At 39.9% G+C, this 26219-nt stretch overlaps 1 protein-coding gene and 1 long non-coding RNA gene across 3 annotated transcripts in view; one reads left to right on the top strand and one right to left on the bottom strand.

Annotated features, from left to right (window-relative positions):
* Window positions 1-26219, bottom strand: part of adamts7 (a disintegrin-like and metallopeptidase (reprolysin type) with thrombospondin type 1 motif, 7) — a 93790-nt gene that overhangs the window by 50587 nt on the left and 16984 nt on the right. For both annotated transcript variants that reach the window (XM_082526421.1, XM_082526422.1), the window contains exons 5-9: window positions 20818-20901; window positions 18292-18416; window positions 15390-15539; window positions 11950-12093; window positions 12-156 (exon numbers count right to left, since the gene is read on the bottom strand). In XM_082526421.1, coding sequence (XP_082382547.1) covers window positions 12-156; window positions 11950-12093; window positions 15390-15539; window positions 18292-18416; window positions 20818-20901 — 648 coding nt within the window. The remainder of the gene's footprint in view (window positions 1-11; window positions 157-11949; window positions 12094-15389; window positions 15540-18291; window positions 18417-20817; window positions 20902-26219) is intronic.
* LOC309702218 lies at window positions 102-25267 on the top strand. Its single transcript, XR_014275402.1, has 3 exons — window positions 102-174; window positions 23515-23632; window positions 24580-25267. It is a non-coding gene; the product is annotated as an uncharacterized lncRNA (long non-coding RNA).

Genomic DNA, 26219 nt, shown 5'->3' with positions numbered 1-26219 from the left:
GAGAATCTTACATCCATGTCATCACAGAGCAGGGATCCTGATCCATACTGGAGCCGACACTGATGGACAGCACTGTACAGAACGCCGGGAAGCACCGTAGATAGAGACAACCTATCCTTCACCGGGGCATCATCGAGGCACCAGCCCCAGCCACGGCTGTGAGGGAGGAGGAAGGTAGAAGTTAGAGAAAAGAACGAAATGATTGCAGTTTATAAAAATGTCAGCGGCTGTGGAGTATAGTACAACTTTTCTGATTTCTTTATATAGGTGACTGAAGCAAATGTACAATAACAAAGGCTATATTGGTTATTACTAAACCCTGAGGGTTTCATTTATTGATTGTTTTTAGGAAACAACATGCCGAACGTACAAATTTTGACAGGTTATAGCTTTAAAAACTTAATGTGGGAGTAACACTAGCCCTTGCACAACTCAGTGGCTATACAAATACCTACAAACGACAACTTAGATGAGGGCACTGTAATTAAAAGGCGGAAAAGTTTCAGAAAACCACAGTTGATACACAGCTACAAAGCCCATCTTCCTACACTTTTTTATTGATAAAGTGCTATCTGTCAAAGCACAGACTTCCCAGTCCGTTCCCGACCCTTCTACCCCTGTCCCTAGTTCTGCTGTCTTTGACAGGTTCGAGCCAGTTTCCATGCTCTGCCTGCAGGAGTTGGTTGCTCACATGAAGCCCTCAGGTTCCCCTTATGATGCTCTCCCTCCTCGATTTTTCAAAGAGGTTTTTCTCACTATAGCATCAGCTGTACAATCCATTGTAAATAGTAGTCTGTCCTCTGGTGTTGTACCTGTCAATCTCAAACATGCAGTGATTCAGCCTCTACTCAAAAAACCTGCTCTTGATCCTGATATTATTGCGAATTACAGACCTATTTCCAAACTGCCTTTTATCTCAAAGATTCTTGAAAAGGTAGTTTACAAGCAATTAATGTCCTTCCTAGAAGAACACGGTATTTTAGAAGTTTTCCAATCTGGTTTTAAAGCTTTACATAGTACTGAATCTGCCCTTTTAAGAGTTTTTAATGATGTGTTTTTGGCAAATGACTCAGGTGACTGTGTTATTATTGTGCTGTTAGATTTAACTGCTGCTTTTGATACAGTGGATCATAATATTTTAATTTCCTGTTTAGAGCAGTTGGTGGGTATGCGGAGTACCGCACTGCAGTGGCTCAGATCCTATTTGGCAGAGCGAACTTTCTCTGTGAAACTAGGGGAGTTTGTATCCTCTACTGCTTCTCTTCAATGTGGGGTTCCACAGGGTTCAGTTTTAGGCCCGCTTCTTTTCTCTCTATATCTCCTACCCCTTGGGTCTATTTTCAGGAAACATGGGATTTCTTTCCACTGCTACGCCGATGACTCCCAGATTTATTTCCCACTTAAAAAGATAAATGGCTTCTCAGTAGACCCGCTGCTCAGATGCCTTGATGAAATAAGGACTTGGATGGCTTTGAACTTTTTACATTTTAATGAACAGAAAACAGAAGTGATGGTTTTTGGTGGCGCTTCTGAGGCCACTATTATAGATCTTGGTTCACTGGCACAGTATGTTAAACCAGTCATCACTAATCTGGGAGTTAAAATAGAGGCAAATCTTAAACTTGAAAGCCAGGTCAGAGCTGTTGTAAGATCTAGCTTTTTTCATTTGAGGGAATTAGCCAAAATAAAGCCTATCTTATCGAAACAGCATTTTCAGACAGTAATCCATGCCTTTGTTACTTCTAGGCTGGATTATTGTAACGCACTTTATTTTGGGGTTAGTGATGCGTCCATTAGGCGCCTGCAGGTTGTGCAAAATGCTGCAGCACGTCTTTTAACTGGAACAAAAAAGTTTGAGCACATTGCCCCTATTTTAATTTCACTCCACTGGCTACCTGTACATTTTAGGATTGTTTTTAAAATTCTCTTATTTGCTTTTAAATCTCTTAATGGCCTGGCCCCCCCCTACCTCTCGGAGCTACTACAACCATATACACCTGCCCGTTCCCTTAGGTCCGCCAATCAGCAACTCCTTAAGGTACCGAAAACTAAGTATAAACTTAAAGGTGATCGTGCTTTTGCTGTAGCTGCTCCAAAGTTGTGGAATGATCTGCCCTTGCATGTTAGGCAGGCCTCTTCTCTCTCTGAATTTAAAAGTCTTCTTAAAACATATTTATTCGCTGAAGCCTTTGGCATTGATTAGAGGGGTTGACTCAATTTGTTTTAACATGTTTCAATTTATTGTATCTATTTATTTTATTGTATCTCATTTTAATTTTCTTTACGTATGCTATTAACATGTACAGCACTTTGTGAAACTCTGGTTTTATGTTAAAGTGCTTTAGAAATAAAGTTGGTATGGTATGGTATGGTATAATAATCAACTGCAGGCATATATTCTCTGCATGACATTTCATTCAAAAGAGCATTTCTCTTTCCCACTCCATCCACAGCTTGACAATCAACGTGCGAGTGTTTAATTATGTGATTACAGCAGTCAAGTATAATTATAGACTCCAACAGAAAAATTATTTACAGGCATCACAGTGTCAAGTGGAAGATGAGGAGAAAGATAAGTGATTTGGTTTACTTCGTCCTGTATTTTGTTTTTAGTAACACAAGAATTTCGAGCCCCATGAAGGTAATGCAAAGAAGGATGCTCAGAGTAAGGTCATCTTCCTCTACTACTCCTTGTTACGACCCGTCTAGGGCCAGGCCATAACATGAGCGAGGCACTCGCTTCCCCCCCAAGACCCAAGCAGTCACACGAAACAAATCCATTAGATATGAGGTGATTTATTTACAATGTGAATAAAGAGAACCAAAACGGGAGTGTCAACACTTCAGGGTGAGCCAAGGCCAAAACAATAAACAAAACAAACCTACACAAATCCCGCACCCCTGACCTTACCAAAACAAAGTCAAAAATAAAGACAGAGTCTGACCTCCTTAACTAACTCAAAACAGGAGAAAACGGGTGATCAAAAGAAACGGCAGCTCACCCCTACCCACTCCACTTCCACAACTTTCAAGCGTATACTGCAGCCAGCGGCTACCACAGGACTACTGCTGGGTGATGAGGAGAAACGCGAGGACCTCTCCCGCTGTAGCACTCCAGACTCCTTTTAATGGGCGGGTCCCCCAGCTGGATCCAATCACGCCGGGGCAGTATATCCACGCACCAATCGGAACAGGGCCCTGGCACAGCTAAATTAACATAGAAAAAAAACACAACACCTGCACAAACAAACACATGGACATACAAGTTCGTAACACCCCCTTCCATAAGAATTAAACAACCCTCCTATTGTTTAATTCCTGAACTACAAAATTGCTCTCGACAGGGCGTCCGTGATGACATTTTCCGTCCCTTTCTTATGCTTGATCTGCAGGTTGAAGTCTTGCAAAAGAAGGGACCAACGCATAAGTCTCTGATTTGAGTTTTGCATCTGGGAGAGAAATACCAATGGGTTATGGTCAGTGAACACTTGAACAGGGATAGAGCTGGATCCGATATACACCTCGAAATGCTGTAGGGCTAACAACAAGGCAAGGGCTTCCTTTTCAATAGTACTGTAGTTCATCTGATGTTTGTTGAATTTTTTTGAGAAGTAACAAATTGGGCGATCCACGCCGCAATGGTCCTCCTGCATAAGGACAGCTCCTGCACCAGCCGCACTAGCGTCAACCTCGAGCTTGAAAGGGGACATGAAATTTGGTGCCGTAAGAACAGGGGAACTGCACAGTAATGCTTTCGCAGACTCGAAAGCAGTCTGACAAACAGGCGTCCACACAAAAGGCTTCACCGGACTGATCAAATCGGTGAGAGGAACGACAACAGTGGCAAAGTTCTTACAAAAACCTCTGTAATAACCACACATTCCTAGAAATCGGCGCAGCGCCCTTCTCGTTTGTGGGACTGGAAACTCAACGATCGCCTGTATTTTCGCGGTCACCGGCAGTATCTGTCCCTGACCCACCTGTTTTCCCAGATATGTGATGGTGGCTCTGCCAAATTCACATTTGGCTAGGTTTAGTGTAAGCGAGGCTTTCTGAAAACGGCTGAAAACGAGGGAGAGTGTTTGTAAGTGGTCAGACCAGGTGGATGAGTAAATGACAACATCATCCAAGTAGGCATCGCAGTTATTCACGCCCGCCAGTACTTTGGCCATAAGGCGCTGGAAAGTAGCGGGTGCATTACGCAACCCAAACGGCATAACCGTGTACTGGAGAAAATGATCTGGCGTGACAAAAGCAGATATTTCAGAGGCTCTGGGAGTTAAAGGTACTTGCCAGTAACCTTTTAACAGATCAAGTTTGGTTACAAAAGATGCCGATCCCACTCTATCAATACAATCCTCCATTCTAGGAAGAGGAAATGAATCAGGTTTGGTAACAGCGTTAACTTTTCTGTAATCATTACAAAACCGAGGAGTGTTGTCAGGTTTTGGTACTAGCACACACGGTGAACTCCATGCGCTGGCCCTCGTAAAGGCTAAACCGTGTTCTAAGAGATAGTCAACTTCCTTCTGCATTATCGCTCTTTTCACTGGGTTCACTCGATAAGCATGCTGCTTAATCGGTTTATGTCCTTCCACGTCAATGCCGTGGCACAGGACAGCAGTTTGACGAGGATGGTCAGAAAAGAGTGATAAATTATCCTCTATCAGATCAGTGATGTCAGCTCGAGTGGGTTCAGACAAGTGGACTAAATATGTTTCTATATCGTTTAAGATCTCCGAATTTTTCAATCGGCCGCTACCCAGCGCTTCACTTTTCTGGAGTAGCCCGTCATCAGAGGGTTCATAAGGAGAAACAACACTAGCGGCGCACACTGGAGACGGCGCACCCGAAGGACTCCTCGAGTGATACGATTTTAACATATTAATATGACAAACCCTAGACTTTCTCCGGCGGTCTGGGGTCTGGATCACATAATTGTTGTCACTGAGTTTCTGTTCCACCACATATGGGCCAGCGAACTGAGCTAATAAACTGGACCCTACCACAGGCAGCAACACCAACACTTTCTCTCCCGGCTGAAAACTTCTACGAACAGCCTTTTTGTCATAACGAGCTTTCATTTTTGCCTGCGTATGTGACAGATTTTCTCGAGCTAACTGACATGCAAGGTGAAGGTTTTCCCGAAGTCCGCTAACATAATCCAGAACATTATGCTGGGTTTCAGAAGTTTCTGATAACCACTTCTCCTTCAGAAGGCGGAGGGGACCGCGGACCACGTGTCCAAACACCAGATCCATCGGACTGAATCCCAAGGATTCCTGAGTGGTTTCTCTGACGGCAAACAACAATAACGGCAGACCCTCATCCCATTCTCTATCCGACTCTGCGCAGAACTTGCGCAGCATAGCTTTGAGGGTTTGATGGAATCTCTCCAGAGCACCTTGACTTTCTGGGTGGTATGGACTGGATTTTACATGTTTTAGGTGCAACTCCTCCACAACCTGTGCAAACACTTTTGAAGTAAAATTCGTTCCTTGGTCTGTTTGAATAACCTTTGGAAGCCCGAAAGTAGAGAAAAACTTAAGTAGTGCTTTTATCACCGGTTTTGCTTTCAGCGTGCGTAGTGGAATTGCCTCCGGGAACCTTGTTGCTGAACACATTATTGTTAGTATGTATTGGTGTCCGGATTTAGTTTTTGGCAGGGGACCCACACAATCCAATATTACTTTTTCAAACAGCTCACCTATTACTGGAATAGGATGTAACGGAGCAGGTGGGATGGGTCTGTTAGGTTTCCCCGCCATCTGACATGTGCTACAGGTACGGCAATATGCCACCACATCAGCTTTCAACCCTGGCCAAAAGAAGTTGCGCAACACCCGATGATAAGTTTTGTTCACCCCAAGATGTCCAGCCATGCTGGCATCAAGCGCTAAGCTAAGCACCTGCCCTCGATGTGGCTTCGGCACCACCACCTGCGTAGCACCAGGCAAACCACACCGGTCAGAGGACCACCTCCTCATAAGAACTCCATCTTGCACAAAATAAGAAGTGGGAGATTCACTTCCTGCACTCTTAGCTGCAGATAGAAAACAGGGAGCCAGTGATGAGTCATTCTGCTGAGCAGTTATCAATGCATCCCTATTCAATTTCTCATCCAGCTCTGGCATCAGTTTTGTTACATCATTTCCGCTTCCTATTCTGCCACTCTCACGGCTGGGAGATTTTCTTTCGTCTAGCGTCGCCATAAACGTGTCAGCAACATCCACAACATCATCAAATTTGCGCGATTGCGCACGAGTAATAGCACAAACAGGAAACACACTTGATAAAGGGGCGGCAACATCAGTGACAGAAGAAATAGGCGTTTCCACCACTTCAGGCGGTGGAAAAACTGTTCCCCCAGCCAAGTCATTTCCTAGAATAAATGAAACCCCTTTAATAGGCAACTGGGAACTCACCGCAACTTTAACATGCCCCGTTTTCACGGGCGAATGCAAATGTACTTTGTGTAACGGCGCCCGAAGAACGCTCATCTTAATTCCCCAAACCAACACATCTGAATCACAAGCAGTTTTATCTGACAATGGCAGTACACTATCCAACATAAACAACTGATGCGCACCTGTGTCCCGAAGAATAGTAACAGGCACTTTATCCCTCTCTTCTCCCGTCACAGAAACAAAGCCTTTCGTGATAAATGGTTTAAAACGTGGCTCTATTTCCACATCCGCATGGTGCAAATCACGGGTGAGAGTGGAATGCGATTTAGGCAAAGGGACAACTTTGATGAGACCTACGCCCGCTGGATTTTTAGAGCCTTTGCGCTGCTCTTTCCTCCGGAGCGCAGGACAGACAGCGATCAGGTGTCCGGGTTCGCGACAATAAAAACAGTCGCGATTAACACCATCCTCCTGTCTATCTTTCAGTCCTATCTTTGGTGACTTTATTTTCCTTTCCTGTCCCACCCTGATATTCTGTGAGACAGCGGCTGAAAATATAGTTTTGTGGGTGAGAGTAAACTCATCAGCCATCACTGCCGCTTTAGCAAGTGAGGTCACCTTTTGCTCATTCAGATAAATGACTACTTGGTCCGGCAAACATTTTTTGAATTCCTCTAACAAAAGAAGCTCTTTCAGCCCCTCGAGATCCTTTACTTTACTGGCCTGCAACCATCGTTCAAACAAGCGACTCTTTTCACGGGCAAACTCCACAAATGTCTGATTGGCGGTTTTTTCACACTTCCTAAATCTTTGACGGTAGGCTTCTGGGACGAGCTCATATGCCTGCAACACAGTCTTCTTCATGATGTCATAATCCAGGCTATCTTCAATTGATAAACTGGTACACACCTCCTGGGCTTTGCCAACCAGTTTGCATTGCAACAGCAGCGGCCAAAATTCCTTCGGCCAGCTTAACGCGGCCGCTATACGCTCAAAAGCGTTAAAATAGGAATCCACTTCGGCCTCATGAAACGGGGGAACCAGTTTAACGTGCTTAGTGATGTCAAAACCTGTTGGGACAGCGGTGGACGTACCAGGATGACTAGAGGCAGATGTGGAGGGCTTTCGCTCCAGCTCCAAAGCTCTGACACGGAGGTGCATTGCTTGTACCTCAAGCTCTTTAGCACGGGTTTCCACCTCCCTTATACGGAGGGTCAAACAGAGATCTTCCGTAGACCGCCCCGCCAGGGGTTCCCCGGCCGTACCAGACCCAGCTGCTTCAATCTTTGCCCCAGCAGCATCAGAGTCCGCCTCGGCTGCATCAGAGTCCGCCTCGGCTGCATCAGAGTCCGCCTCGGCTGGTAGCACGTTAACAGGCCCTTTGGCATCCGGCCCCGGCTCAGCCTCCGGAGCCACCTTCACACCCCCGCCATCAGGCTGCTCTACAGCTGCCTTCGGGGCAGGAAGGATGCCTCGCTCCACCAGCTCTGCACACAAAGCGTCCCTAACCTCCGCTTTGCGGGCACCATAGGACACTTGAATATCATAACAACTAGCAATAATAAGCAAATCCGCTTTCCTGCACTTCACTATTTTATCCCATGAAGGCGAAGTAACAAAATCATCCAAAGAAAACTCCATAATTCCACACACCTACCACCCCCACACCCAAGAAAACCGCCAACAGACCAAACACACGCGAAAACCCACAGAAAAAGGCAGAGGACGAGCCCCCAATTCATGTTACGACCCGTCTAGGGCCAGGCCATAACATGAGCGAGGCACACTTTAATGGGCGGGTCCTCCAGCTGGATCCAATCACGCCGGGGCAGTATATCCACGCACCAATCGGAACAGGGCCCTGGCACAGCTAAATTAACATAGAAAAAAAACACAACACCTGCACAAACAAACACATGGACATACAAGTTCGTAACACTCCTCTACTAGTAAGTTTTACACTTACTAGTTTTCTACTAGTTACTAGCAGATCTACTCAATCGTCTCACACTGGTTTCCAACGAGCAGAATGAGAGGTTCACATCATATATGTCCAGCCAACAAATCTTGCATCATTTTAGGAAACTCTACTTATCCTAACCAATCACTAAAATATATAGAGCTTGAACACTTGGCAACACTTGGCCTATGTTAGCCTGGCGATGGCGCTAAATAGCTAATTGATAGTGCTCCTGTCAAGCTTGTTGGACCACGTGTTTTTCAGCTAAAAACCCCTCTATATCATGACAATAGCAGACAAATCCATCAAAATCCTGGTTTAAGAGTGTCGGCCAAGGAAAAAAGTTGTTTGATGTACGGATGAATCACTTTGATTCTTTGGATCTGTCGATTTAATTGACCAGGACTTTGATCTCTGCGAAGATAAAGTTGTGATGATGTTAAGTAATGTGAGCTTTAGCTACATCTATGGTCAAGCTGCTAAATAACTGCATTTAAAACTGCATTTCCCAACATTCATATACTGACACTCGAAAACCAAAAATAACAGTTCTGCTTTAGTGAACCCAAAAGAGTTGTCCTGCATTGGTCTTTAATGCTTTAATCAAAATGGTAATAAGCATGTGAACTGGCTAATGAGATTAAATGGTAAATGACTGGTACTTATACTTTTCTACTCCAACTGAGCACTCAAAGCACTCAAGAGAGTCAAACAATCTCATGTATGTGCAGTAGCAGAAAAAAAGAAAAGAAAAAACATATACACAATAGAAAGATGAAAAGTGGCCTCTGTCACATTACAACAAGTAGTTTCATTCAGTCTTTGATGTCTCCAGAGTTGCTGTCTTTACCAACCAGTCAGGTTGCAGCTTACATCAAAGTCTGTCCAGATTCATAATAAATTTAGCTGTTTTCACACATGCACTTCAGGCTTGAACTTTTTCAGACGTAACCCTGCTTAACTGCACATGAGAACATGAATGAGTTTTAAGTAACTTGGTTCCTGCGTGCTCTGCTCAGGTACCACCCCCCATAAAAATGCAGTTCAAGTCCTGTAAATCTGTGAAAGGGCAACACCTGGACCTAGAAGCCCTAAGATAGCTCACACATAACAGTGTATGGATGGATATATATATATATATATATATATATACATACATACATACATACATATATATATATATATATATATATATATATATATATATATATATATATATATATATATATATATATATATATATATATATATATATATATATATATATATACATATATATACATATATATACATACATACATACATACATACATACATAGATATATATATATATATATAGATATATATATATATATATATATATACGTATATATATATATATATATACGTATATATATATATATATATATATATATATACATATATACATATACATATATATATATATATATATATATATATATATATATATATATATATATATATATATATATATATATGTATATATGTATATATATATATGTATATATGTATATATATATATATATATATATATACGTATATATATATATATATATATATATATATATATATATATATATATATATATATATATATATATATATATATATATATGTATATATGTATATATATATATATATATATATATACGTATATATATATATATATATATATATATATATATATATATATATATATATATATATATATATATATATATATATATATATATATATATATATATATATATATATATGTATGTATGTATGTATATATATATATATATATATATATATATATATATATATATATATATATATATATATATATATATATATATATATATATATATATATATATATATCCATCCATACACTGTTATGTGTGAGCTATCTTAGGGCTTCTTTCAGCAGTCTGGACATTTAAGCGAGGCTCTGTTTAGTAGCCCATCTATGTGATTATATCAGTCGTTAGCTCAGTGTGACCTTTCACTTTCTACATGAAATGACACCTACAGATCAGACCTCTGAAGCAGTGCGAGCTATGGAGGCCTGCTGGGACAAATGAAGCTATATATACAATAGAGGCTTTGTCTTTCAGTCAGCGGCAGAGACGTGGCAGAGAAAAATGGGGTGAGATGGGTAGAGTTAAGTGAATAAAATGGAAAGAAAAATAAAACCTCACGTTAACCATGATTTAATGCATTGTGGCTTTGAGCACAATGCTAAAATATATGCTAACACACTATAGTCAAAATATTGCAAAATACATATAGGCGAGTTTGTTTTGATTAAAACACATACTGACTGAACTAACTGGAAGTGCTGGTTTTAAGTGGTTTTAGACTTTTTTTCCCCACTTTAAACTATCTGTCATAAACAGACACACAAATAAACACATAACTCATATAAACACACAAACCACTGGCTTTTGTGCCGCAAACTCCCACAAGTGTAAATATCACCGTGAACTCCCACAGTGGAGTCAAGAAGACGATACTGTCAAGTAGCTGAACACCCACTAAATGAATTCCAGATGCTCGGAGCAAAGAAACTGGGGCAGTTATGGTGAAATATTTCAGACGTTCAGCACATGTGCTGCTGAAGCAAGAATCAAGTCTTTGATGGTAGCAGCTGTCTGTACAGCTGAGAGACACTGGCAGACTGTAGTGTAAAAGTAGCCAGATGGTGGAACGTATGATGGGGTATACAGCCATATACTGAAAGTTACACTATTGAGTATACATTGTTTTTATCAAATACTATTATCAATAATTTAATAATATTGAGTATAAGTTAATATTGGCAAGACAAGCCCAAAAACTGCACAGTTCAACAGGAACATTGCAAAACTGATATCAGTACATGATGTAAAAAGCTCACTAAAGACTGTCACAGACAGAAATGTCTGTTTCAAAATCCATTTAAACAAAGCGTTGATTCAAGAAAAAGAAGTACTCTATTTAGGCTTTTACTCAACTTCATCACATATGAATTACTGACTGTCCAGTGAGCTTTAAATGAAGTTAGAAGTCACAGTTACTAGTCCTGGGTCACTATTTGACTATCAGATGTAGAAGAGAGGTGGGTTAGAGGGCCTTTTTTTAATGTCAGTCACTAAAGTAAGTGGGCGGCATTAACTGTGCTGCTGAACTTAAGGGGTTTAACAATGAGGTGGCCATTGCCCTTCAATAGAAATAATTTTCTAAGATAACATTGCCACAGTAATAAAAGCATTCAGCAGTGAAGAACAGCCTCTCTTCTGTACTAATGTGAAAAGCCATTATTACCCAAAGGGCTCTAATGTTAAAGGTCATTTGAAACAGTGTTATGTAACTTATTTTCAGTGTTTTTAAATTCAGTGTATCTTGGTCAGGAAGTTTTATTATGTAGTTATGGTTTAGTTTTGTGATCTGCTAATGGTTCTAGATGTTGGTGACAGATGACAGCAAACAGGGAAACTGCAGGGAAATCCAAAAATGTTTAGGGCACGTGAATCCTCAAGCCTATATACATGTATGTTACACAGCAGCACAGTCATACAGAACAAACAGGCACTCACTCTAGGAAGCGGGTGATGTATTGGCGACTGCAGCGTGACCACCTGGGCAAAGAGGTGCCGTACAGGAGCTGTGGAGACATGACGAAAGGTCGTTTCCCAACGGGTTCACAGTCATTACCGCTGCCATCATGCTGAATCCCAAAACTGTGATAAAAAGGATTCACAAAAAAAGGGAAAAAAGTGAGGGGGCACAGCATGTAACATGTATATCAAGGCAAAGCGCCGCATGTGTAGTATAACAAAGAATTATGAGCACTCGACATGTTTAAAATACATCAAAACAGGCAGAACTTGTGTTTTTTTATTCATGTAACCTTTGTTTATCCAGGTAGTCCCACTGAGACTTAATGTCTCATTTACAAGAGACACAGAGTTTCTTTCTTCTTGCAGAGAGCATGACTACACAAACATTACTTATGTGAATATGATGAGGAAAAGGCCATTCACCCCTTCTTTTTAGCCTGAATTTCTTTTTCTCTTCATCTGGAGCTCTTGGATCTATTTTCTTAGATACTACCATTGCACCCTGAGAGAGAAAGTGAAAAGCAATAGATTTAAAATTATAGGGCGCTGCCAAATACAGAAAAGTTTACGAGCGCTTAGTACTTTTCAAGGTTGAGAACAGTAATGCCAATGAAAACTTCAGCGATGACTGGCTGCAAGTTTTTCAACATCTGATGGATGTCGATTAAGAAAAATCCACTTCTTTCAAGTACAGCAAATGCATTTCATCATCATTTTCTAGGAATTAATTTTTAAAGGAAATTGGGGTTTTAACATGTAACTTCTTTTAACATGTGACGAGTTCCAAGAACAAGTTTGGATTTTAATTTTGAATTGAAAAATCTGCGCTTTGCTTATCGATGAATGAGCATGAAGAAAACCTTAGACAAACTAATCTGACTTCATTAAATCATTAAAATCATAAATGAAGCTTGATCAAACAATTACATGTATGATCATGTGTATTTCAGTATTATAGTTGTTCTTCGTTTCAACAAAGCATAGCAGCATTAATTTTCTCAATTTTAGCCAGAGACCCTGTAAAAAAGAAAAGGCTTTCTGTTATACTCTAGTAGACATATTCCATCTACAGAATAGCTGTTTTCCAGGGTAATAATACAACTTTACAATACAACAGCTTTTTTTAGATGATTCGCAGCACCATGTTTATACAATATAGTAGCAGGAGACAGTGATGTAGGATTTTCATGGTAACTGGAAGAAATACAGTACACTTGCACCATGTGTATCCTTATCAGTAATATAAAAAAGACCCTCAATAAAGTGGCAAAAAACCAAACAATCAGACCAATCACATAATATAAAACACAGGCAATAACACAAATATATACAATATTTTCTTTTTACCCTTTTAAGCAGTCTAATTGTACCATTGTGGTTTTGAATGAAGAAAATAACTTTCATAGCCTTTCATGCTCTGAATTTATTTTGTCGTCATAATAAGAACACCCTTGTGTTCACAATAGGCTCCCTTCAGCCTAAGACCTGTTCAATCCTTCAAGAAAATAACCTCGACATATATTCAAGGGTAAAACCAAACAAACCATATATATAAATTGTGAAAAATAGGGTCTGTTCAGCACATTTTCAAGGACAAAGTTCCTAAGCTGACTTAATAAAAGTAGTACAAGTACACACTTGTAGTATAGGTTGATCTGAGTACAGTAATTAAGACATAAATTAAGCTATCAACCACTCACTCTTTCAAGTCACAGGAGTCAAGTTGAATTAGCTTGAAGAGGGTGTGATTTATGATTGTATAGATGCAGTCAAGGTGACAATAAGACTATAATGAAAGACTCGACTCCTTCGCGTGTCTCTTGTTTGCTTTGCTCAACAGCAGTCCGTCCGATCTACCTCAGACCTGATGTGTGTGTGTTGACGTAGATCCGAGAACATGCAGGACTTTGTTGTTGTTGTGTTCATCCTTTATTCATCTCAAAGAATAATAAAATACATTTTTAAAATACATTTTACGTTATCTATAACCAAGCTGGTCCTCGGGTTCACTTTGGAGATTTTGCTATATCATTTACCTGCAATGCACACACACACACACACACACACACACACACACACACACACACACACACACACACACACACACACACACACACACACACACTTTTTTGGTGTGTATGCTCATAGCAGTCGCCTTTTCAAAACAGCAAGGTTTTGTGTAGTTGTGTGTAGATGGAGTCCAAGCGACAATAAGAGCATAATGAGAGACTCAGCTCTTGCGTGTGTGTGTGTGTGTGTGTGCACCTGTTGTTTACTTTTCTGAACAACAGCTCATCCGATTCACCGCAGATTTGATGTGTGTTTGCATAAGCTGCTCTTTATTAAACTGGACTTATTGGCCTTACAAATTCACACGAGCACTGGCTCGTTCTTTCTTCTGGGCACATTAACGAGACTTTTCCCTCTTTTCTGCTTTACAACTAAATGTGGGCAGCCTGAATCAGCTGCGAATTTAATAACACGTTGTATTTATGCGGCGACAACTGACTTCAAGCACTCGCTCTTACTTTAAGCCAATAACAGCCAGTTCTGAGCAGACACACTTTGAATGAGTGTTGCACTAGCCGAATACAAATAGCAGTCTGTCCTTGAGGATTATGCGGCTGTAGCAGCAAGGTAACTTTTTTTAATTTTTTTTATTTTATGTTAATGTTTAAACAGTTTGGTTAATTGACCAATAAACAAACAGAGGGCAAAAATCAAATGAAATTAAAATAAGTTCAAATTGAGCAGAAAGCACTAATGTTCTCAGCAAACTGGTTGCTTTGGAATATCAATTATTTTGTCTTCCAAGGTTGTTTCATCCTGTTAAAATTAATACCTGACGAGGGCAACTTTGGTGAGTTTTATAGAAAGAGCAGAGTGGTCTAATTACATACATAATTAAACACTTAGATACACAATTTTCAAATATCATTTGTTTCAGAAAACAGGAAATGTGTTAACACCCTGACTTGAGATCACTTTAGAGTGTTGCTTTTATTTCATGTGTTAATCTATTATTTAGCGTCTTGTGTCGTACTGTTTTTCTTTATTGCTCGGTCTATTGTTATTAGACCAGCAGTTAAAAGAAGAAAGGGTGATATTTAAGAAGATCTTAGTAAAGTACAGTTGTAATGTGTAATGTTGTAATGAAAAAAATGTATTGATGTTTTTTTTACATATCCAGTGTTATAATGGATTTATTTTAGAATATGAAAAGTCGACTCCAGGATCAAGCTTCATGTTTTATAAAGAGGCTGATGAACAAGACACTAACAGAGCGTTTGTGCTGACGAACATGACTTTGGCTCGCTGGTGAAACTCGGGGCCTGAATGTTTGCACTGACTGACCTTCCAAAGACTAGAATGCCACAATGGTTGTGTTTGTATGTGTGCATGCACCAAAACCTTACTTGTGTCCTAGCTCGTGTGCTACAGTGAAAGCCAGTGGGAGGCCCGTGTCCTCGCTAATGCTGCAACTGCGATGCGGCTGACACATTCCTGCCACATGCGACAGACCCAGGGTTTCACAAGGTGTGTTGACGGATGCGCAGATGTCCTTTCTGTGGAAAGAAGACGACAGACTGTTGGTCACATATCAGAAGAAGGGGGTGAAGCAATGATTAAAAAATAATAATAATGATCTTTTTATGACTGGAAGCATTCATTCATTCGAGACGTGAATGAATGAATAAAACGCATAACTGGATTTTACATATGCATTACTTTCTACTCAGATCTTATATTTAAAAATATTTAACATATGCAGATAACAGCTCAAATTGCAAATCCAGCTTTTTAAAGCCAGAAGAGTGTTTTAACATTTTTGCTATCACGCTTCCTCCCCTTACAGTGACTTTGTGCTGTGTAGACACAGGTGGAGCATATGAGCTGCTGCTGCTCACACTACTACTTTACTTAGACAAGGTTCATTAGCTAAACAAGGTAGAAAAAGAGAGCAGATCATCTAGGGAACAAGAGGAGGACAGAGGAAATAAAAAAGATATCTGAGTGGTGGGATCATGAAAAGCACAAATGTTTGCCTTCCTTAAGAATGGCTTCTTGAGAGGCACCATTTCTGATGAGGCTTCAGTGAACAGTAGATGGATCAATGTGAAAAGCCAGGTGCATCTCTCGGGTCCTGTGCCAGGTATTTGATTCATTTTTCCCCTGTTTGTTCAGAACATGACTCTCAGATGCTGCTCTCCCGCTCTAGATAGTCTTTTTAGGCCTGGCATTAGGGCTGGGCGATATGACCCAAAATTCATATCTCGATATTTTTTAGCTGGATGGCGATATAAGATATATATCTCGATTTTTTTTTTAAAGCCATAAGTTAATAACAAAAAGAGAGTTCTTAGTCACACTGTGTCCCAGATGTCACACGGGCACTTTTATTTACATACAGCGTAGATGTATATGAAGAAATTACTCAAAAATAAATTATCAGCATTTATTAAATAATCATGGTCCATAAATAAAAGAAAATGTTGTTTTTGTGCATAACAAAAAGCTCACAATTGTGCAGTCAAAATGTAAACTAATAGACGCTGAGCGTAATAACAAAGAGACAGATTTCACAGCTGCACCACGTCTCTGAACAAGTGCCATTTGTGGTCCTTATACACACACAGTACGTATCACTCCGCGAGGCTCCTCCCCGGTAGCCGTAATCCTCCGACATCAAGCCGTGCAGCTCCGTAGCTTAGCAAAGTCATATTAAAACATTTTTGACAGATTGCTGAGCGCTGTGTACCACATAAAATCGGTTCGCGGTCAGTAAGCACAACCAGAATTCATACATAAGGCGCACTGTCGAGTTTTGAGAAAATGAAAGGATTTTAGGCCGTGCAGCCCCTCCGGGCTGCATGTCGTTAGCGCGGTTAGCTCGTTAGCGCGGTTAGCTCGCTAACACGTTGACGCCGTCCAGCCCCACGCACGGGGCCATCCGCGGTAACTCGCTAACGGAGATTTTCCGCTTTCATCTTGTCATTGCCTGCAGGTGAAGCTATGGGGGAGGCGGAGTTGTGTTCAGTGAAGGAGAGGCGAGGCAGAGTAACGTTGCGTAGAGACAAAAGTGGACGAAAGAGAGGCAGACCTGCGGCTCCACAAGTATAATTATAACGTAACATAGACATATCGATATAAACGATATTGCCACATCTTATATCTCGTATGAAAATATATCGATATTTTTTTAAAAACTCGATATATCGCCCAGCCCTACCTGGCATGTCTTCTTTAATCTTCCACTTTTGTCCAGTTTCCTACATTTTTTAAGGACACACTGCACATTATACAGAAATATGCCAAGTTTTTGGGTAACAGCTCTTCAGGAATCACCTTGATGTCGCAAAGATACTGTTTTATGTCTGTCAAACAGTGTTTTTTTCTTTTGGCATATTTCATAGATTTCGAGTAAAGAAATTGGAACAAACAATTTGTTTTTTGGCAGGTTGTTATTAAATTAGTGCCTAAAGATACAATTTAAAATTGGCTCTTTGCTAAGTTGTGTGAACACAACACTGGTTCATCCCTTGAGTTAAGTGCGTCACAGGTCATTATCAAGCGGCTTAACTAACAAAAAACATTCCTCTGGAATTGGTTAGGTACTGCTTCAAGGCAAACTACCAAAAAATGTGTGGGCACAGTACTTTTGTATCAGTGTCTTTTCCAAAAAGTCAAACTATTACTTCTGAACTGTGACAGTAGAGAAAGGTCGTGCAAACAAAATCTCAGTCATATCACAGACGTTTCAATCTTGGTTGAATGTTATTAACATTGAATTCTAAAGGGAACTAAATAATTTTAGTTTTAATAACAAAATCAGGCATTAGTTGGCCTTTTGTCATTGTCTTGAGAAAAAAAACATGATCTGATTTCAAGCTGCACAGCCCATAAACTGCAGGGCTGAGTAAAAGCATGTAAAAGCTGAGGCTGCGTCTTCTTGTTCCATTACGCCTTGCAATATCACAAATTGATGCCCTGTTGAATAATGCAGAAATGACTGTGGTACTCTTTGGTTCATTTTTGATATTCACCTTGCATTAGCTGTAAGGGTCGCCATAGACACTCGCTTTGCAAAACTGCAAGTATATAAATTTAGCAATATCCTAATCAGTGAGCCATAGGTTTAGTCACCATTGTGTGATCTCACGTTGCCACAGGGCTTAACAGACTAATTTAAACAGGAAACTTTATGATTGCCACTTGCACATCAATATTAACATTACACGCATAGCTGGGCTTTGGGCTCAAACAGTAAAAAGATAAATGTACTACGAAGGAAAGCAGTGATTCGGGTGTATATAGTACCTGGTGAGCAGAACAGCGACATCGTGGTGGAGCGGGTGCTCGTCCCCTTTCATGTTGAGTTTCTTTTGCCACTTACAGAAGCTGTTTAAGCTGTTGTCAGCGTGGTGTGTAATCTTCAAGTCATCCTATCAGCGACATGTCACAATCAGATGAAGAGAAGAAAACATAACAGCAGACAAATCAATCATTAGCAGCTAATGTATGGGCTCAAAATGTGGTCATAAATATTTTGTACTTGTAAAAAAGATTTGTGTGTGCGTAAAAAAGATTTGTGTGTGCGTAAAAAAGATTTGTGTGTGCGTAAAAAAGATTTGTGTGTGTAAAAAAGATTTGTGTGTGTAAAAAGAATTTGTGTGTGCGTAAAAAAGATTTGTATGTGTAAAAAGAATTTGTGTGTGCGTAAAAAAGATTTGTATGTGTAAAAAAGATTTGTGTGTGCGTAAAAAAGATTTGTGTGTGCGTAAAAAAGATTTGTATGTGTAAAAAAGATTTGTGTGTGTAAAAAGAATTTGTGTGTGCGTAAAAAAGATTTGTATGTGTAAAAAGAATTTGTGTGTGCGTAAAAAAGATTTGTATGTGTAAAAAAGATTTGTGTGTGCGTAAAAAAGATTTGTATGTGTAAAAAAGATTTGTGTGTGCGTAAAAAAGATTTGTATGTGTAAAAAAGATTTGTGTGTGCGTAAAAAAGATTTGTATGTGTAAAAAAGATTTGTGTGTGGACTTAGAAAAAAAACCCCTGCAAGTTACAAGTACGGATTTTTGACCCTATTTTTCTTCCCTTCATCTGATTGGTCAATGTCACATCAATCACAAATGTAACAATCCAATCAGAGAACAGATGGGTTTGGCTGTCGAGGGGCGCTTTTTTTGAACTGCAGGTCTTTGAAGGGAATAAATGCCCTTTTACATGCCAACCCAGCCTTTTCCTTCATCACCACGAAGGAAAACAGTCTGTTGTCGTCCGAGTTTGGTGATTTTTGTGTCACAGGTCTACATGTTTAATACAGGGACTTCCACAGCCTTTTCAACAGCGCTGCGGACCGCGGGGTGGGGGCGGGCAGTGTTTTGGAAATGACAGTCTTCATTACAAAGCTTTCTTCGTTATGAATTAGCATACATGTTTTTATTGAACATTTGAAGAACTAGCAAAAAAAAACTCTTGTAGAGGACATAAAGTCAGAGATAGAAAAGACAAGGAGCAGGTGCATCTAGTACAGGTAGAGCTGCTGCAAAAACCCACAGAGCCCAGCAGCCAGCGTAACAAATTCTGGATCCTTTGCTTTTAGTTAGCATTAGCAGCGTATCCTGCATCCGATGTGAAAGGACTTTTATGCTGCGCACTGTGACTCACAGCAATGGTCCTGGGTCAGCCCTGACTTTGTGTTAAATTAATCCTAAAGTAATAATGTTATTTCTAACCACTGATATACCACAACTTTATCCTTTCAACAGCTACTGAAAGTTAGGGGACCTAGCTGCTATCGCATATTTATATAGCGATCCTCCAGCTTCAAACGGTATCACCCTTCAAGGACCTGCAGTTCAAAACAGCGCCCCTCCGACAGCCTAACCCATCTGTTCTCTGATTGGATTGTTACATTTGTGATTGACATGACATTGACCAATCAGATGAAGGGAAGAAAAATAGGGTCAAAAATCCGTACTTGTAACTTGCAGGGTTTTTTTTTCTAAGTCCACACACAAATCTTTTTTACGCACACACACAAATCTTTTTTACGCACACACAAATCTTTTTTACGCACACACAAATCTTTTTTACGCACACACAAATTCTTTTTACACATACAAATCTTTTTTACGCACACACAAATTCTTTTTACACACACAAATCTTTTTTACACATACAAATCTTTTTTACGCACACACAAATCTTTTTTACAAGTACAAAATATTTATGACCACATTTTGAGCCCATACTAATGCACTCTAAGTACACAAAATTGCCCAGAATAAGTGCACAGCACAGAGATAAATATGGCTATAAACTGAAATGGAAAACCAAATTGCACCATGACTTTCACATTCGATGAACATAAGGTGATAGCGTCCTTGTCAGTGTTGTATATCTCGGCTATTACTAAGAGTGAGTTTTGTAATTCTAACAGCTGTCAGCAAAACATTTCTGTACATTTTACTGCTTACAATCGGTTTGTACATACAGTACAGCAATCAGAATGACTAAGAAAACCCATTTTCATTTATTTATTGCATAGTTACAAATTGCAAGTATTGACTGCACCCAAGAACCTAAAAGCAAGTAATGTTTAGTAGTTTTCAGTCATTCTGAATGGGATTTCATTCATTAAATGGAAAGAAACCCAGAGAGTAGGTAAAACGGGTCATTCTGACCCACACTTGAAAAAAATAAGAAAACAAAACTGGTAAAACTAACTTTCAGGACACCAAACTATTGAAGAATTTCTGTGGTCAGGAATTTTGGATTTGACTCTTTATATGGAAACTAATAAAACCACCCTTCATTAAAATACAGAAATCTGTTTTTACCTCGTCCTTCTCCAGCAGGATGAGTCGAACAACCACGATGTTGATTGCATTCCCAATACTGGCGTCTCTGTAGAGACCTGCAACCTGGAAGAAAACTTCTTTTAACACTATATTAAAATCAGGGCAGTGGCTAGAAAAATAAACTTGACTGCTGGATTTTCATTTATTAAACACATTTATGCTCAAACTGTACACCCTAGCTAAAGTATCAGCCTAGACCTTTTCAGTTAATAATTTGCAGTTTTCAATTCTTCATTTTCAACATGAATTATCATTTGCATTTTACAAATATTTATTTTTTTTAGAAACCTTTTTCCCCAGCCTTTCATTGTTTTTCTATGCGTGAGTCATGAGCTGAATTTTCAAAGAGAGTCTGTGAGCGGGGACCTGTACAGCTTTTTAATACTTTTAACCTCTTAACATCAAAGCTTTCAAATCTATTTATTACAGCTAGTCTCTTTAACTATCAAAAGCCTAAGTACCCTGGTATTTAAAAAGAAATAATTATAGCCTGTAATTATGCACATTTAAAGCAAAACACGTCAGTAGTGGTATGCACACAAACAGCAACACAACATCTGACGTAATTTTTCACCTTTGGGTTTCTGGTTTGCACTCAGGGAATATGGAGGATGTAAAAAAGTATTACCCTAAACTCTTCTATTTTTTTCAAATATGGTTCCCTTGAGCACTTTGTCACAAGGTTATCTATGTCTAAAGTGCCAAAATTTAAAGAGTTAGTCAGTAGCTTTAACAGTGGCACAGTCACCATGCAGCAAAAAGGCTCTGGGTTGGGGTAAATAAAGTGCTTTTAGTGCAAAAATAAAGAGCTGGATGAATGCATTAGTCAGTGTTCTTGTGGCCAAAAGATCTCTGAGTGCAAGTAGAAAAGCTGTATATAAATGGTAGCCTGTTTTCTATTCCCACAAGGAAATCCTTTACAAAGGGCAGAAAGCAGCATGAGGTTAATTACTACAGAACAGGGAAGGATCAATTGATTCGTGAAATCTGAAGTGAGAAGCGTGAAAGGAAATCACCTCAGATCTTTGTTGGTCAGTTGATTTGAGAAACCAGAAATGAGAAGCATGAAAGAAAAACCTGAGAGGTGGAAGGAACTCGCTGGGATATAAAACTCTAAGCATCATTATCAACAGAGACTGATAGAACAGCAGGTTTCAATGCATTTTTTGGGGAAGAGCATGAAAAGCTGCTTACAACAGGTTGGGATCGTGGCTCAAGAGTTGGGAGTTCGCCTTGTAATCGGAAGGTTGCCGGTTTGAGCCCCGGTTTGGACAGTCTCGGTCGTTGTGTCCTTGGGCAAGACACTTCACCCGTTGCCTACTGGTGGTGGTCAGAGGGCCCGGTGGCGCCAGTGTCCGGCAGCCTCGCTTCTGTCAGTGCGCCCCAGGGTGGCTGTGGCTATAATGTAGCTCGCCATCACCAGTGTGTGAATGGGTGGATGAATGGATATGTAAAGCGCTTTGGGGTCCTTAGGGACTAGTAAAGCCCTATATAAATACAGGCCATTTACCATTATTGCTTTAGCATTAAAAAGAAAGTGTGCTTCAGACAGTATGCTTTTCGGGACGTAATACAAGTCTGGAACTGGGGTGTCTGAATTTGACCATTTGTTTCCTAACTTAGCACCAGGTTAGTTTTGCAGAGGTGAAGCAGGAATTCAACTCTTCCCTCTATATTGCCTTATTTTCTTCCTCACATACAGCACCATGAATGCCTCTGAGAGGAGACCATTGAAACACACACTCGTGGTTTGTACAAAAATCACATTCTGCCCCGTTTACAAAAAGGTCAACCTTTCTCCTGCCTTTGACTACCTCTCTTCTGAACAGCTATAAACAAGCATTCTGTAACTATGATTGTTTATTGGATGCGGTTCGTTCCACTGCTACACTGATCCAGGCTGCGAAAGTCATTGTAATTCAGATGGAAGTTCATTTTAAAGGACGGTTTTCTAGCAGTTTTACAGATAGACCTCGAAATATGCTGTTGATTATGGGAAGCATTTACGTTTGAGCAAACATAGTTAAAAGGGGGAAAAAAAATAAATTGAAACCTCATTTTATAATGTACTTTATTTTATACTTTCACCCCAGTTTAAATCCATTGGCGTGTTTTTTCGTACATGAATTGTGTATTCATGGTTCATACTATGTTGAAGAAAGGGCATACGTCACTGGACATATCCCTTCATTTTCTTGCTGCTGGACAAAATCCCTACAAACTAAACCTTCTGTACAAATCATAAAACTGAGGCACTTCAGACAGAACAACTCCGGCACCGATAAAAGACTTCATTCATCAAAAATTATTTTTATAACCTCACTGTTGTGTCATTCAAAGATGTTTTCAGAGCATATAACAAACAACAGCAGCATTTTTGTTAAACAACCTTATCATCATTTCATATCATCTTTATCCACTTTTTCATACTCTGTGACTTGTGAGTACAAACAAAGCTGTGGCTTTTTAAAGCTCATGTATTTTTCTCCACAACAATGTGCTGTTGTTGTAACACGTTTCCCCTCGGCCCACAGAGTGCTGTGCTAATGTTTCGCTCGACTGTTAGCTCAAAGTGATACGAGGGTGTCATCCTTGTGAATACACAATGATTTTCCATTCGATTGGCTGCGCTGTGGGTTATGAATTTTTTCATAAATCCTTACTCTGTGTGCACAGAAAACAGCAGAAGACAGAAAACATGAGCCTCTTGCATGGTTGACGATTTCAAGACATCGCTGGTGAGGAGACAATAGAGCAACTGGCGGATGAGGAAGATGATGACATTGTTTGAACGGTTTGTTTCCCTTGAAGCTCTGCAAGCTTGTTTGGGCGTTTAAAGTTCAAAGCTATGTAAGCTGCTATGTAACACTGTAAAGAAATTTAAAAAAGAACCGCAGGAGGATGTGGAGAATAATAGCTGCTTCCTCCTTGTATTGCTGTGTGCTAGGTCAGTATATCTGTGTCCTTTTCTGTCAGTGAATTGCATTTCCTGATATTATGTCCTCTGATAGAACTTTCAGGTGCTGCGGTCTGAGTCAACATGGCACTAATTTGGAAAACTCCCTCATGCGCTACTCAGTAATAGTGAAGTCACTTTACTAGATCCATGAATACGATATAGTAATAACATTGATTGCAGAGTTGTGGCGTGACATGGTTGGAAAAAAGGAGAGAAAGAAAAAGTCTTTTTTATCATGATGCTTTAAAGAAAATCTGAAAATTTTCAATCAAAATGCACCAGATATTCATCCTTCAACTCTACATTAAAATAAATTCTAAAACTATTCCTCTGTGTGCTAATATTAGTTTAAATCTATCAAAACATTTGTCCAATAGTGCCTCCACAGTGTAGTTCTCCACATTCCCTGGAGACACAAATCCCCTTCCGGGTGAGATAAAATGGCCTAGTTGCATCCTCCCTACTTACATTAATAACTGTTCATTTTTATAGATAGTTCCCCTTTTTCAGAGGTACAAAATGAATTGGTCGATTTATTGACAAGCAGTATTTGGTAGGACTGGGCGATATATATCGAGTTTTTAAATATATTAATATATTTTTTTGCGAGGTATGAGATGTGACAATATCGTTTATATTGATTCAGTATATGTTACATTATAATTATACTTGCGGAGCCGCAAGTTTGCCTCTGTTTTGTCCACTTTTGTCTCTACGCAACGTTACTCTGCCTCACTTCTCTCCTTCACTGAACACAACTCTCCCTCCCCCATCGCTTGCAGGCAACGATAAGATGGACACGGCAGCTATCCGCTGCCGGCGGAGCTCACGGGCGCGTCACTGCAACTCCCCCTGGCTTCTGCTCCGCGGCTGCTGAGTGACCCCTCATCTGGGACTCTCCTCAGCTCTTTCTGGGGTAGTGGCACAGCTGCCCCTCTGTTGGTCTGGATGTCTGGAGTTTTGATCTCCTCCATACCTGCTTCATGCCCTGGAGGACGGAGCTGTGGCCCCCCCACACCCTCTAGCAGATCATTACATGAAGGAACCTTTTAAAAATCAAGCGCGTCCATGCTCACAGGTGTACACACGGGTGCTCACACACACAAACTACACCCTTTTTGGCTCCTACCTCAAAGCACACTGTACGCTGTCGATCTTACGTGCTGCACAATAATGTTTAATATTTAGTACTTACTGTTATATTCCCATATATCATCGTGATGTTGTTTATTATGTTGCTCTTTTTTTCCTCTTCTGCTTGTTTTCTCTTTTTTCTTTCTCAACAGGTGATCCAGGTGATTGATATATGGATTTTTTGTCTGCTTATTTTGTTGGTTTTTGTTTTTTGCCCTTTATCCCCGTCCCTCTTCCCCGCTGTTTTTCTTTCCCTCTTTCTTTTCCCCAGTCAAGTCTGTCCCATGTTTAGCAAGTGAAAATAAAATAAAATAAACAATAAAAGGTGAATCAAATAGACCATTAACCCTTGTGTGATGTTCGTATTTTTGTTACTCAGCCAGTGTTCATGGGTCTGGTGGACCCGCTAGAGTTTTGGCTTTCCAAATTAACACTATCAAACAATTTTATGTTAAATTACTCAACAGATGTTTACTTCATCCCAATTACAAGACATATGAACAGCAAACATGGTTAATTTTTTCCCTTTACCTTTGTTAGATCACATTTATGAATTAATGTGCTTCTCGTTTTTCTTTTATATAAAATGTTATAAATAAATCAGTTATAATCAAGTGGAGTGAGTGGAAAGACACAACACATTTACACGTGAAAAAATAATTAATTGTTTAATTTTTCTTTTGAAAAAAACTGAACACGGGTCTCACAGACCCGAACACCATACAAGGGTTAAGGCAAGGCTGGGATGGTCCATTTGGTAAAGTAAATCCGTTGGGCATCTTTCTTTGCCTTTAGACAATAATTCTGATGGCAAAAGAGCCAAACGGGACAGGCAAAAAAAAAAAAACTATCAAAGAGGATCTGGTCGGTAAAAAGAAAACATTTGGAGATTACTATTTTAGTGCTGGTAGCGTTAATCTAATTAAAATGACGTTAACGCCATAACGACGTTAACGCCATAACTACATTAACGCGGCAAATCTCTGTTAACGAGTTACCGCAGATCGCCCCGTTCGTGGGGCTGGACGGCTTCAACGCGTTAATGAGCTAACCACGCTAACGCGTTAGCGCCATGCAGCTTCACTTACGGGGGCTGCACGACCTAAAATCCTTTCACTTTCTCAAAAATCAAAAGCGCGCCTTTTGTATGAATTGTGGTTGTGCTTACTCACCACGAACCGATTTTATGTGGTACACGGCGCTCAACAATCTGTCAAAAAAAGTTTTAGTACGAGTTTTGTAAGCTACAAAGCTGCACCGCTTGATGGATTGTCGGAGCGTTACAGCT

The sequence above is a fragment of the Aulonocara stuartgranti genome, assembly GCF_965226115.1.
Source record: "Aulonocara stuartgranti genome assembly, chromosome: 1".
NCBI lineage: Eukaryota > Metazoa > Chordata > Actinopteri > Cichliformes > Cichlidae > Aulonocara > Aulonocara stuartgranti.
Note: the sequence above shows the minus strand (reverse complement) of the source record. Positions and strands in the feature narration are given on the sequence as shown.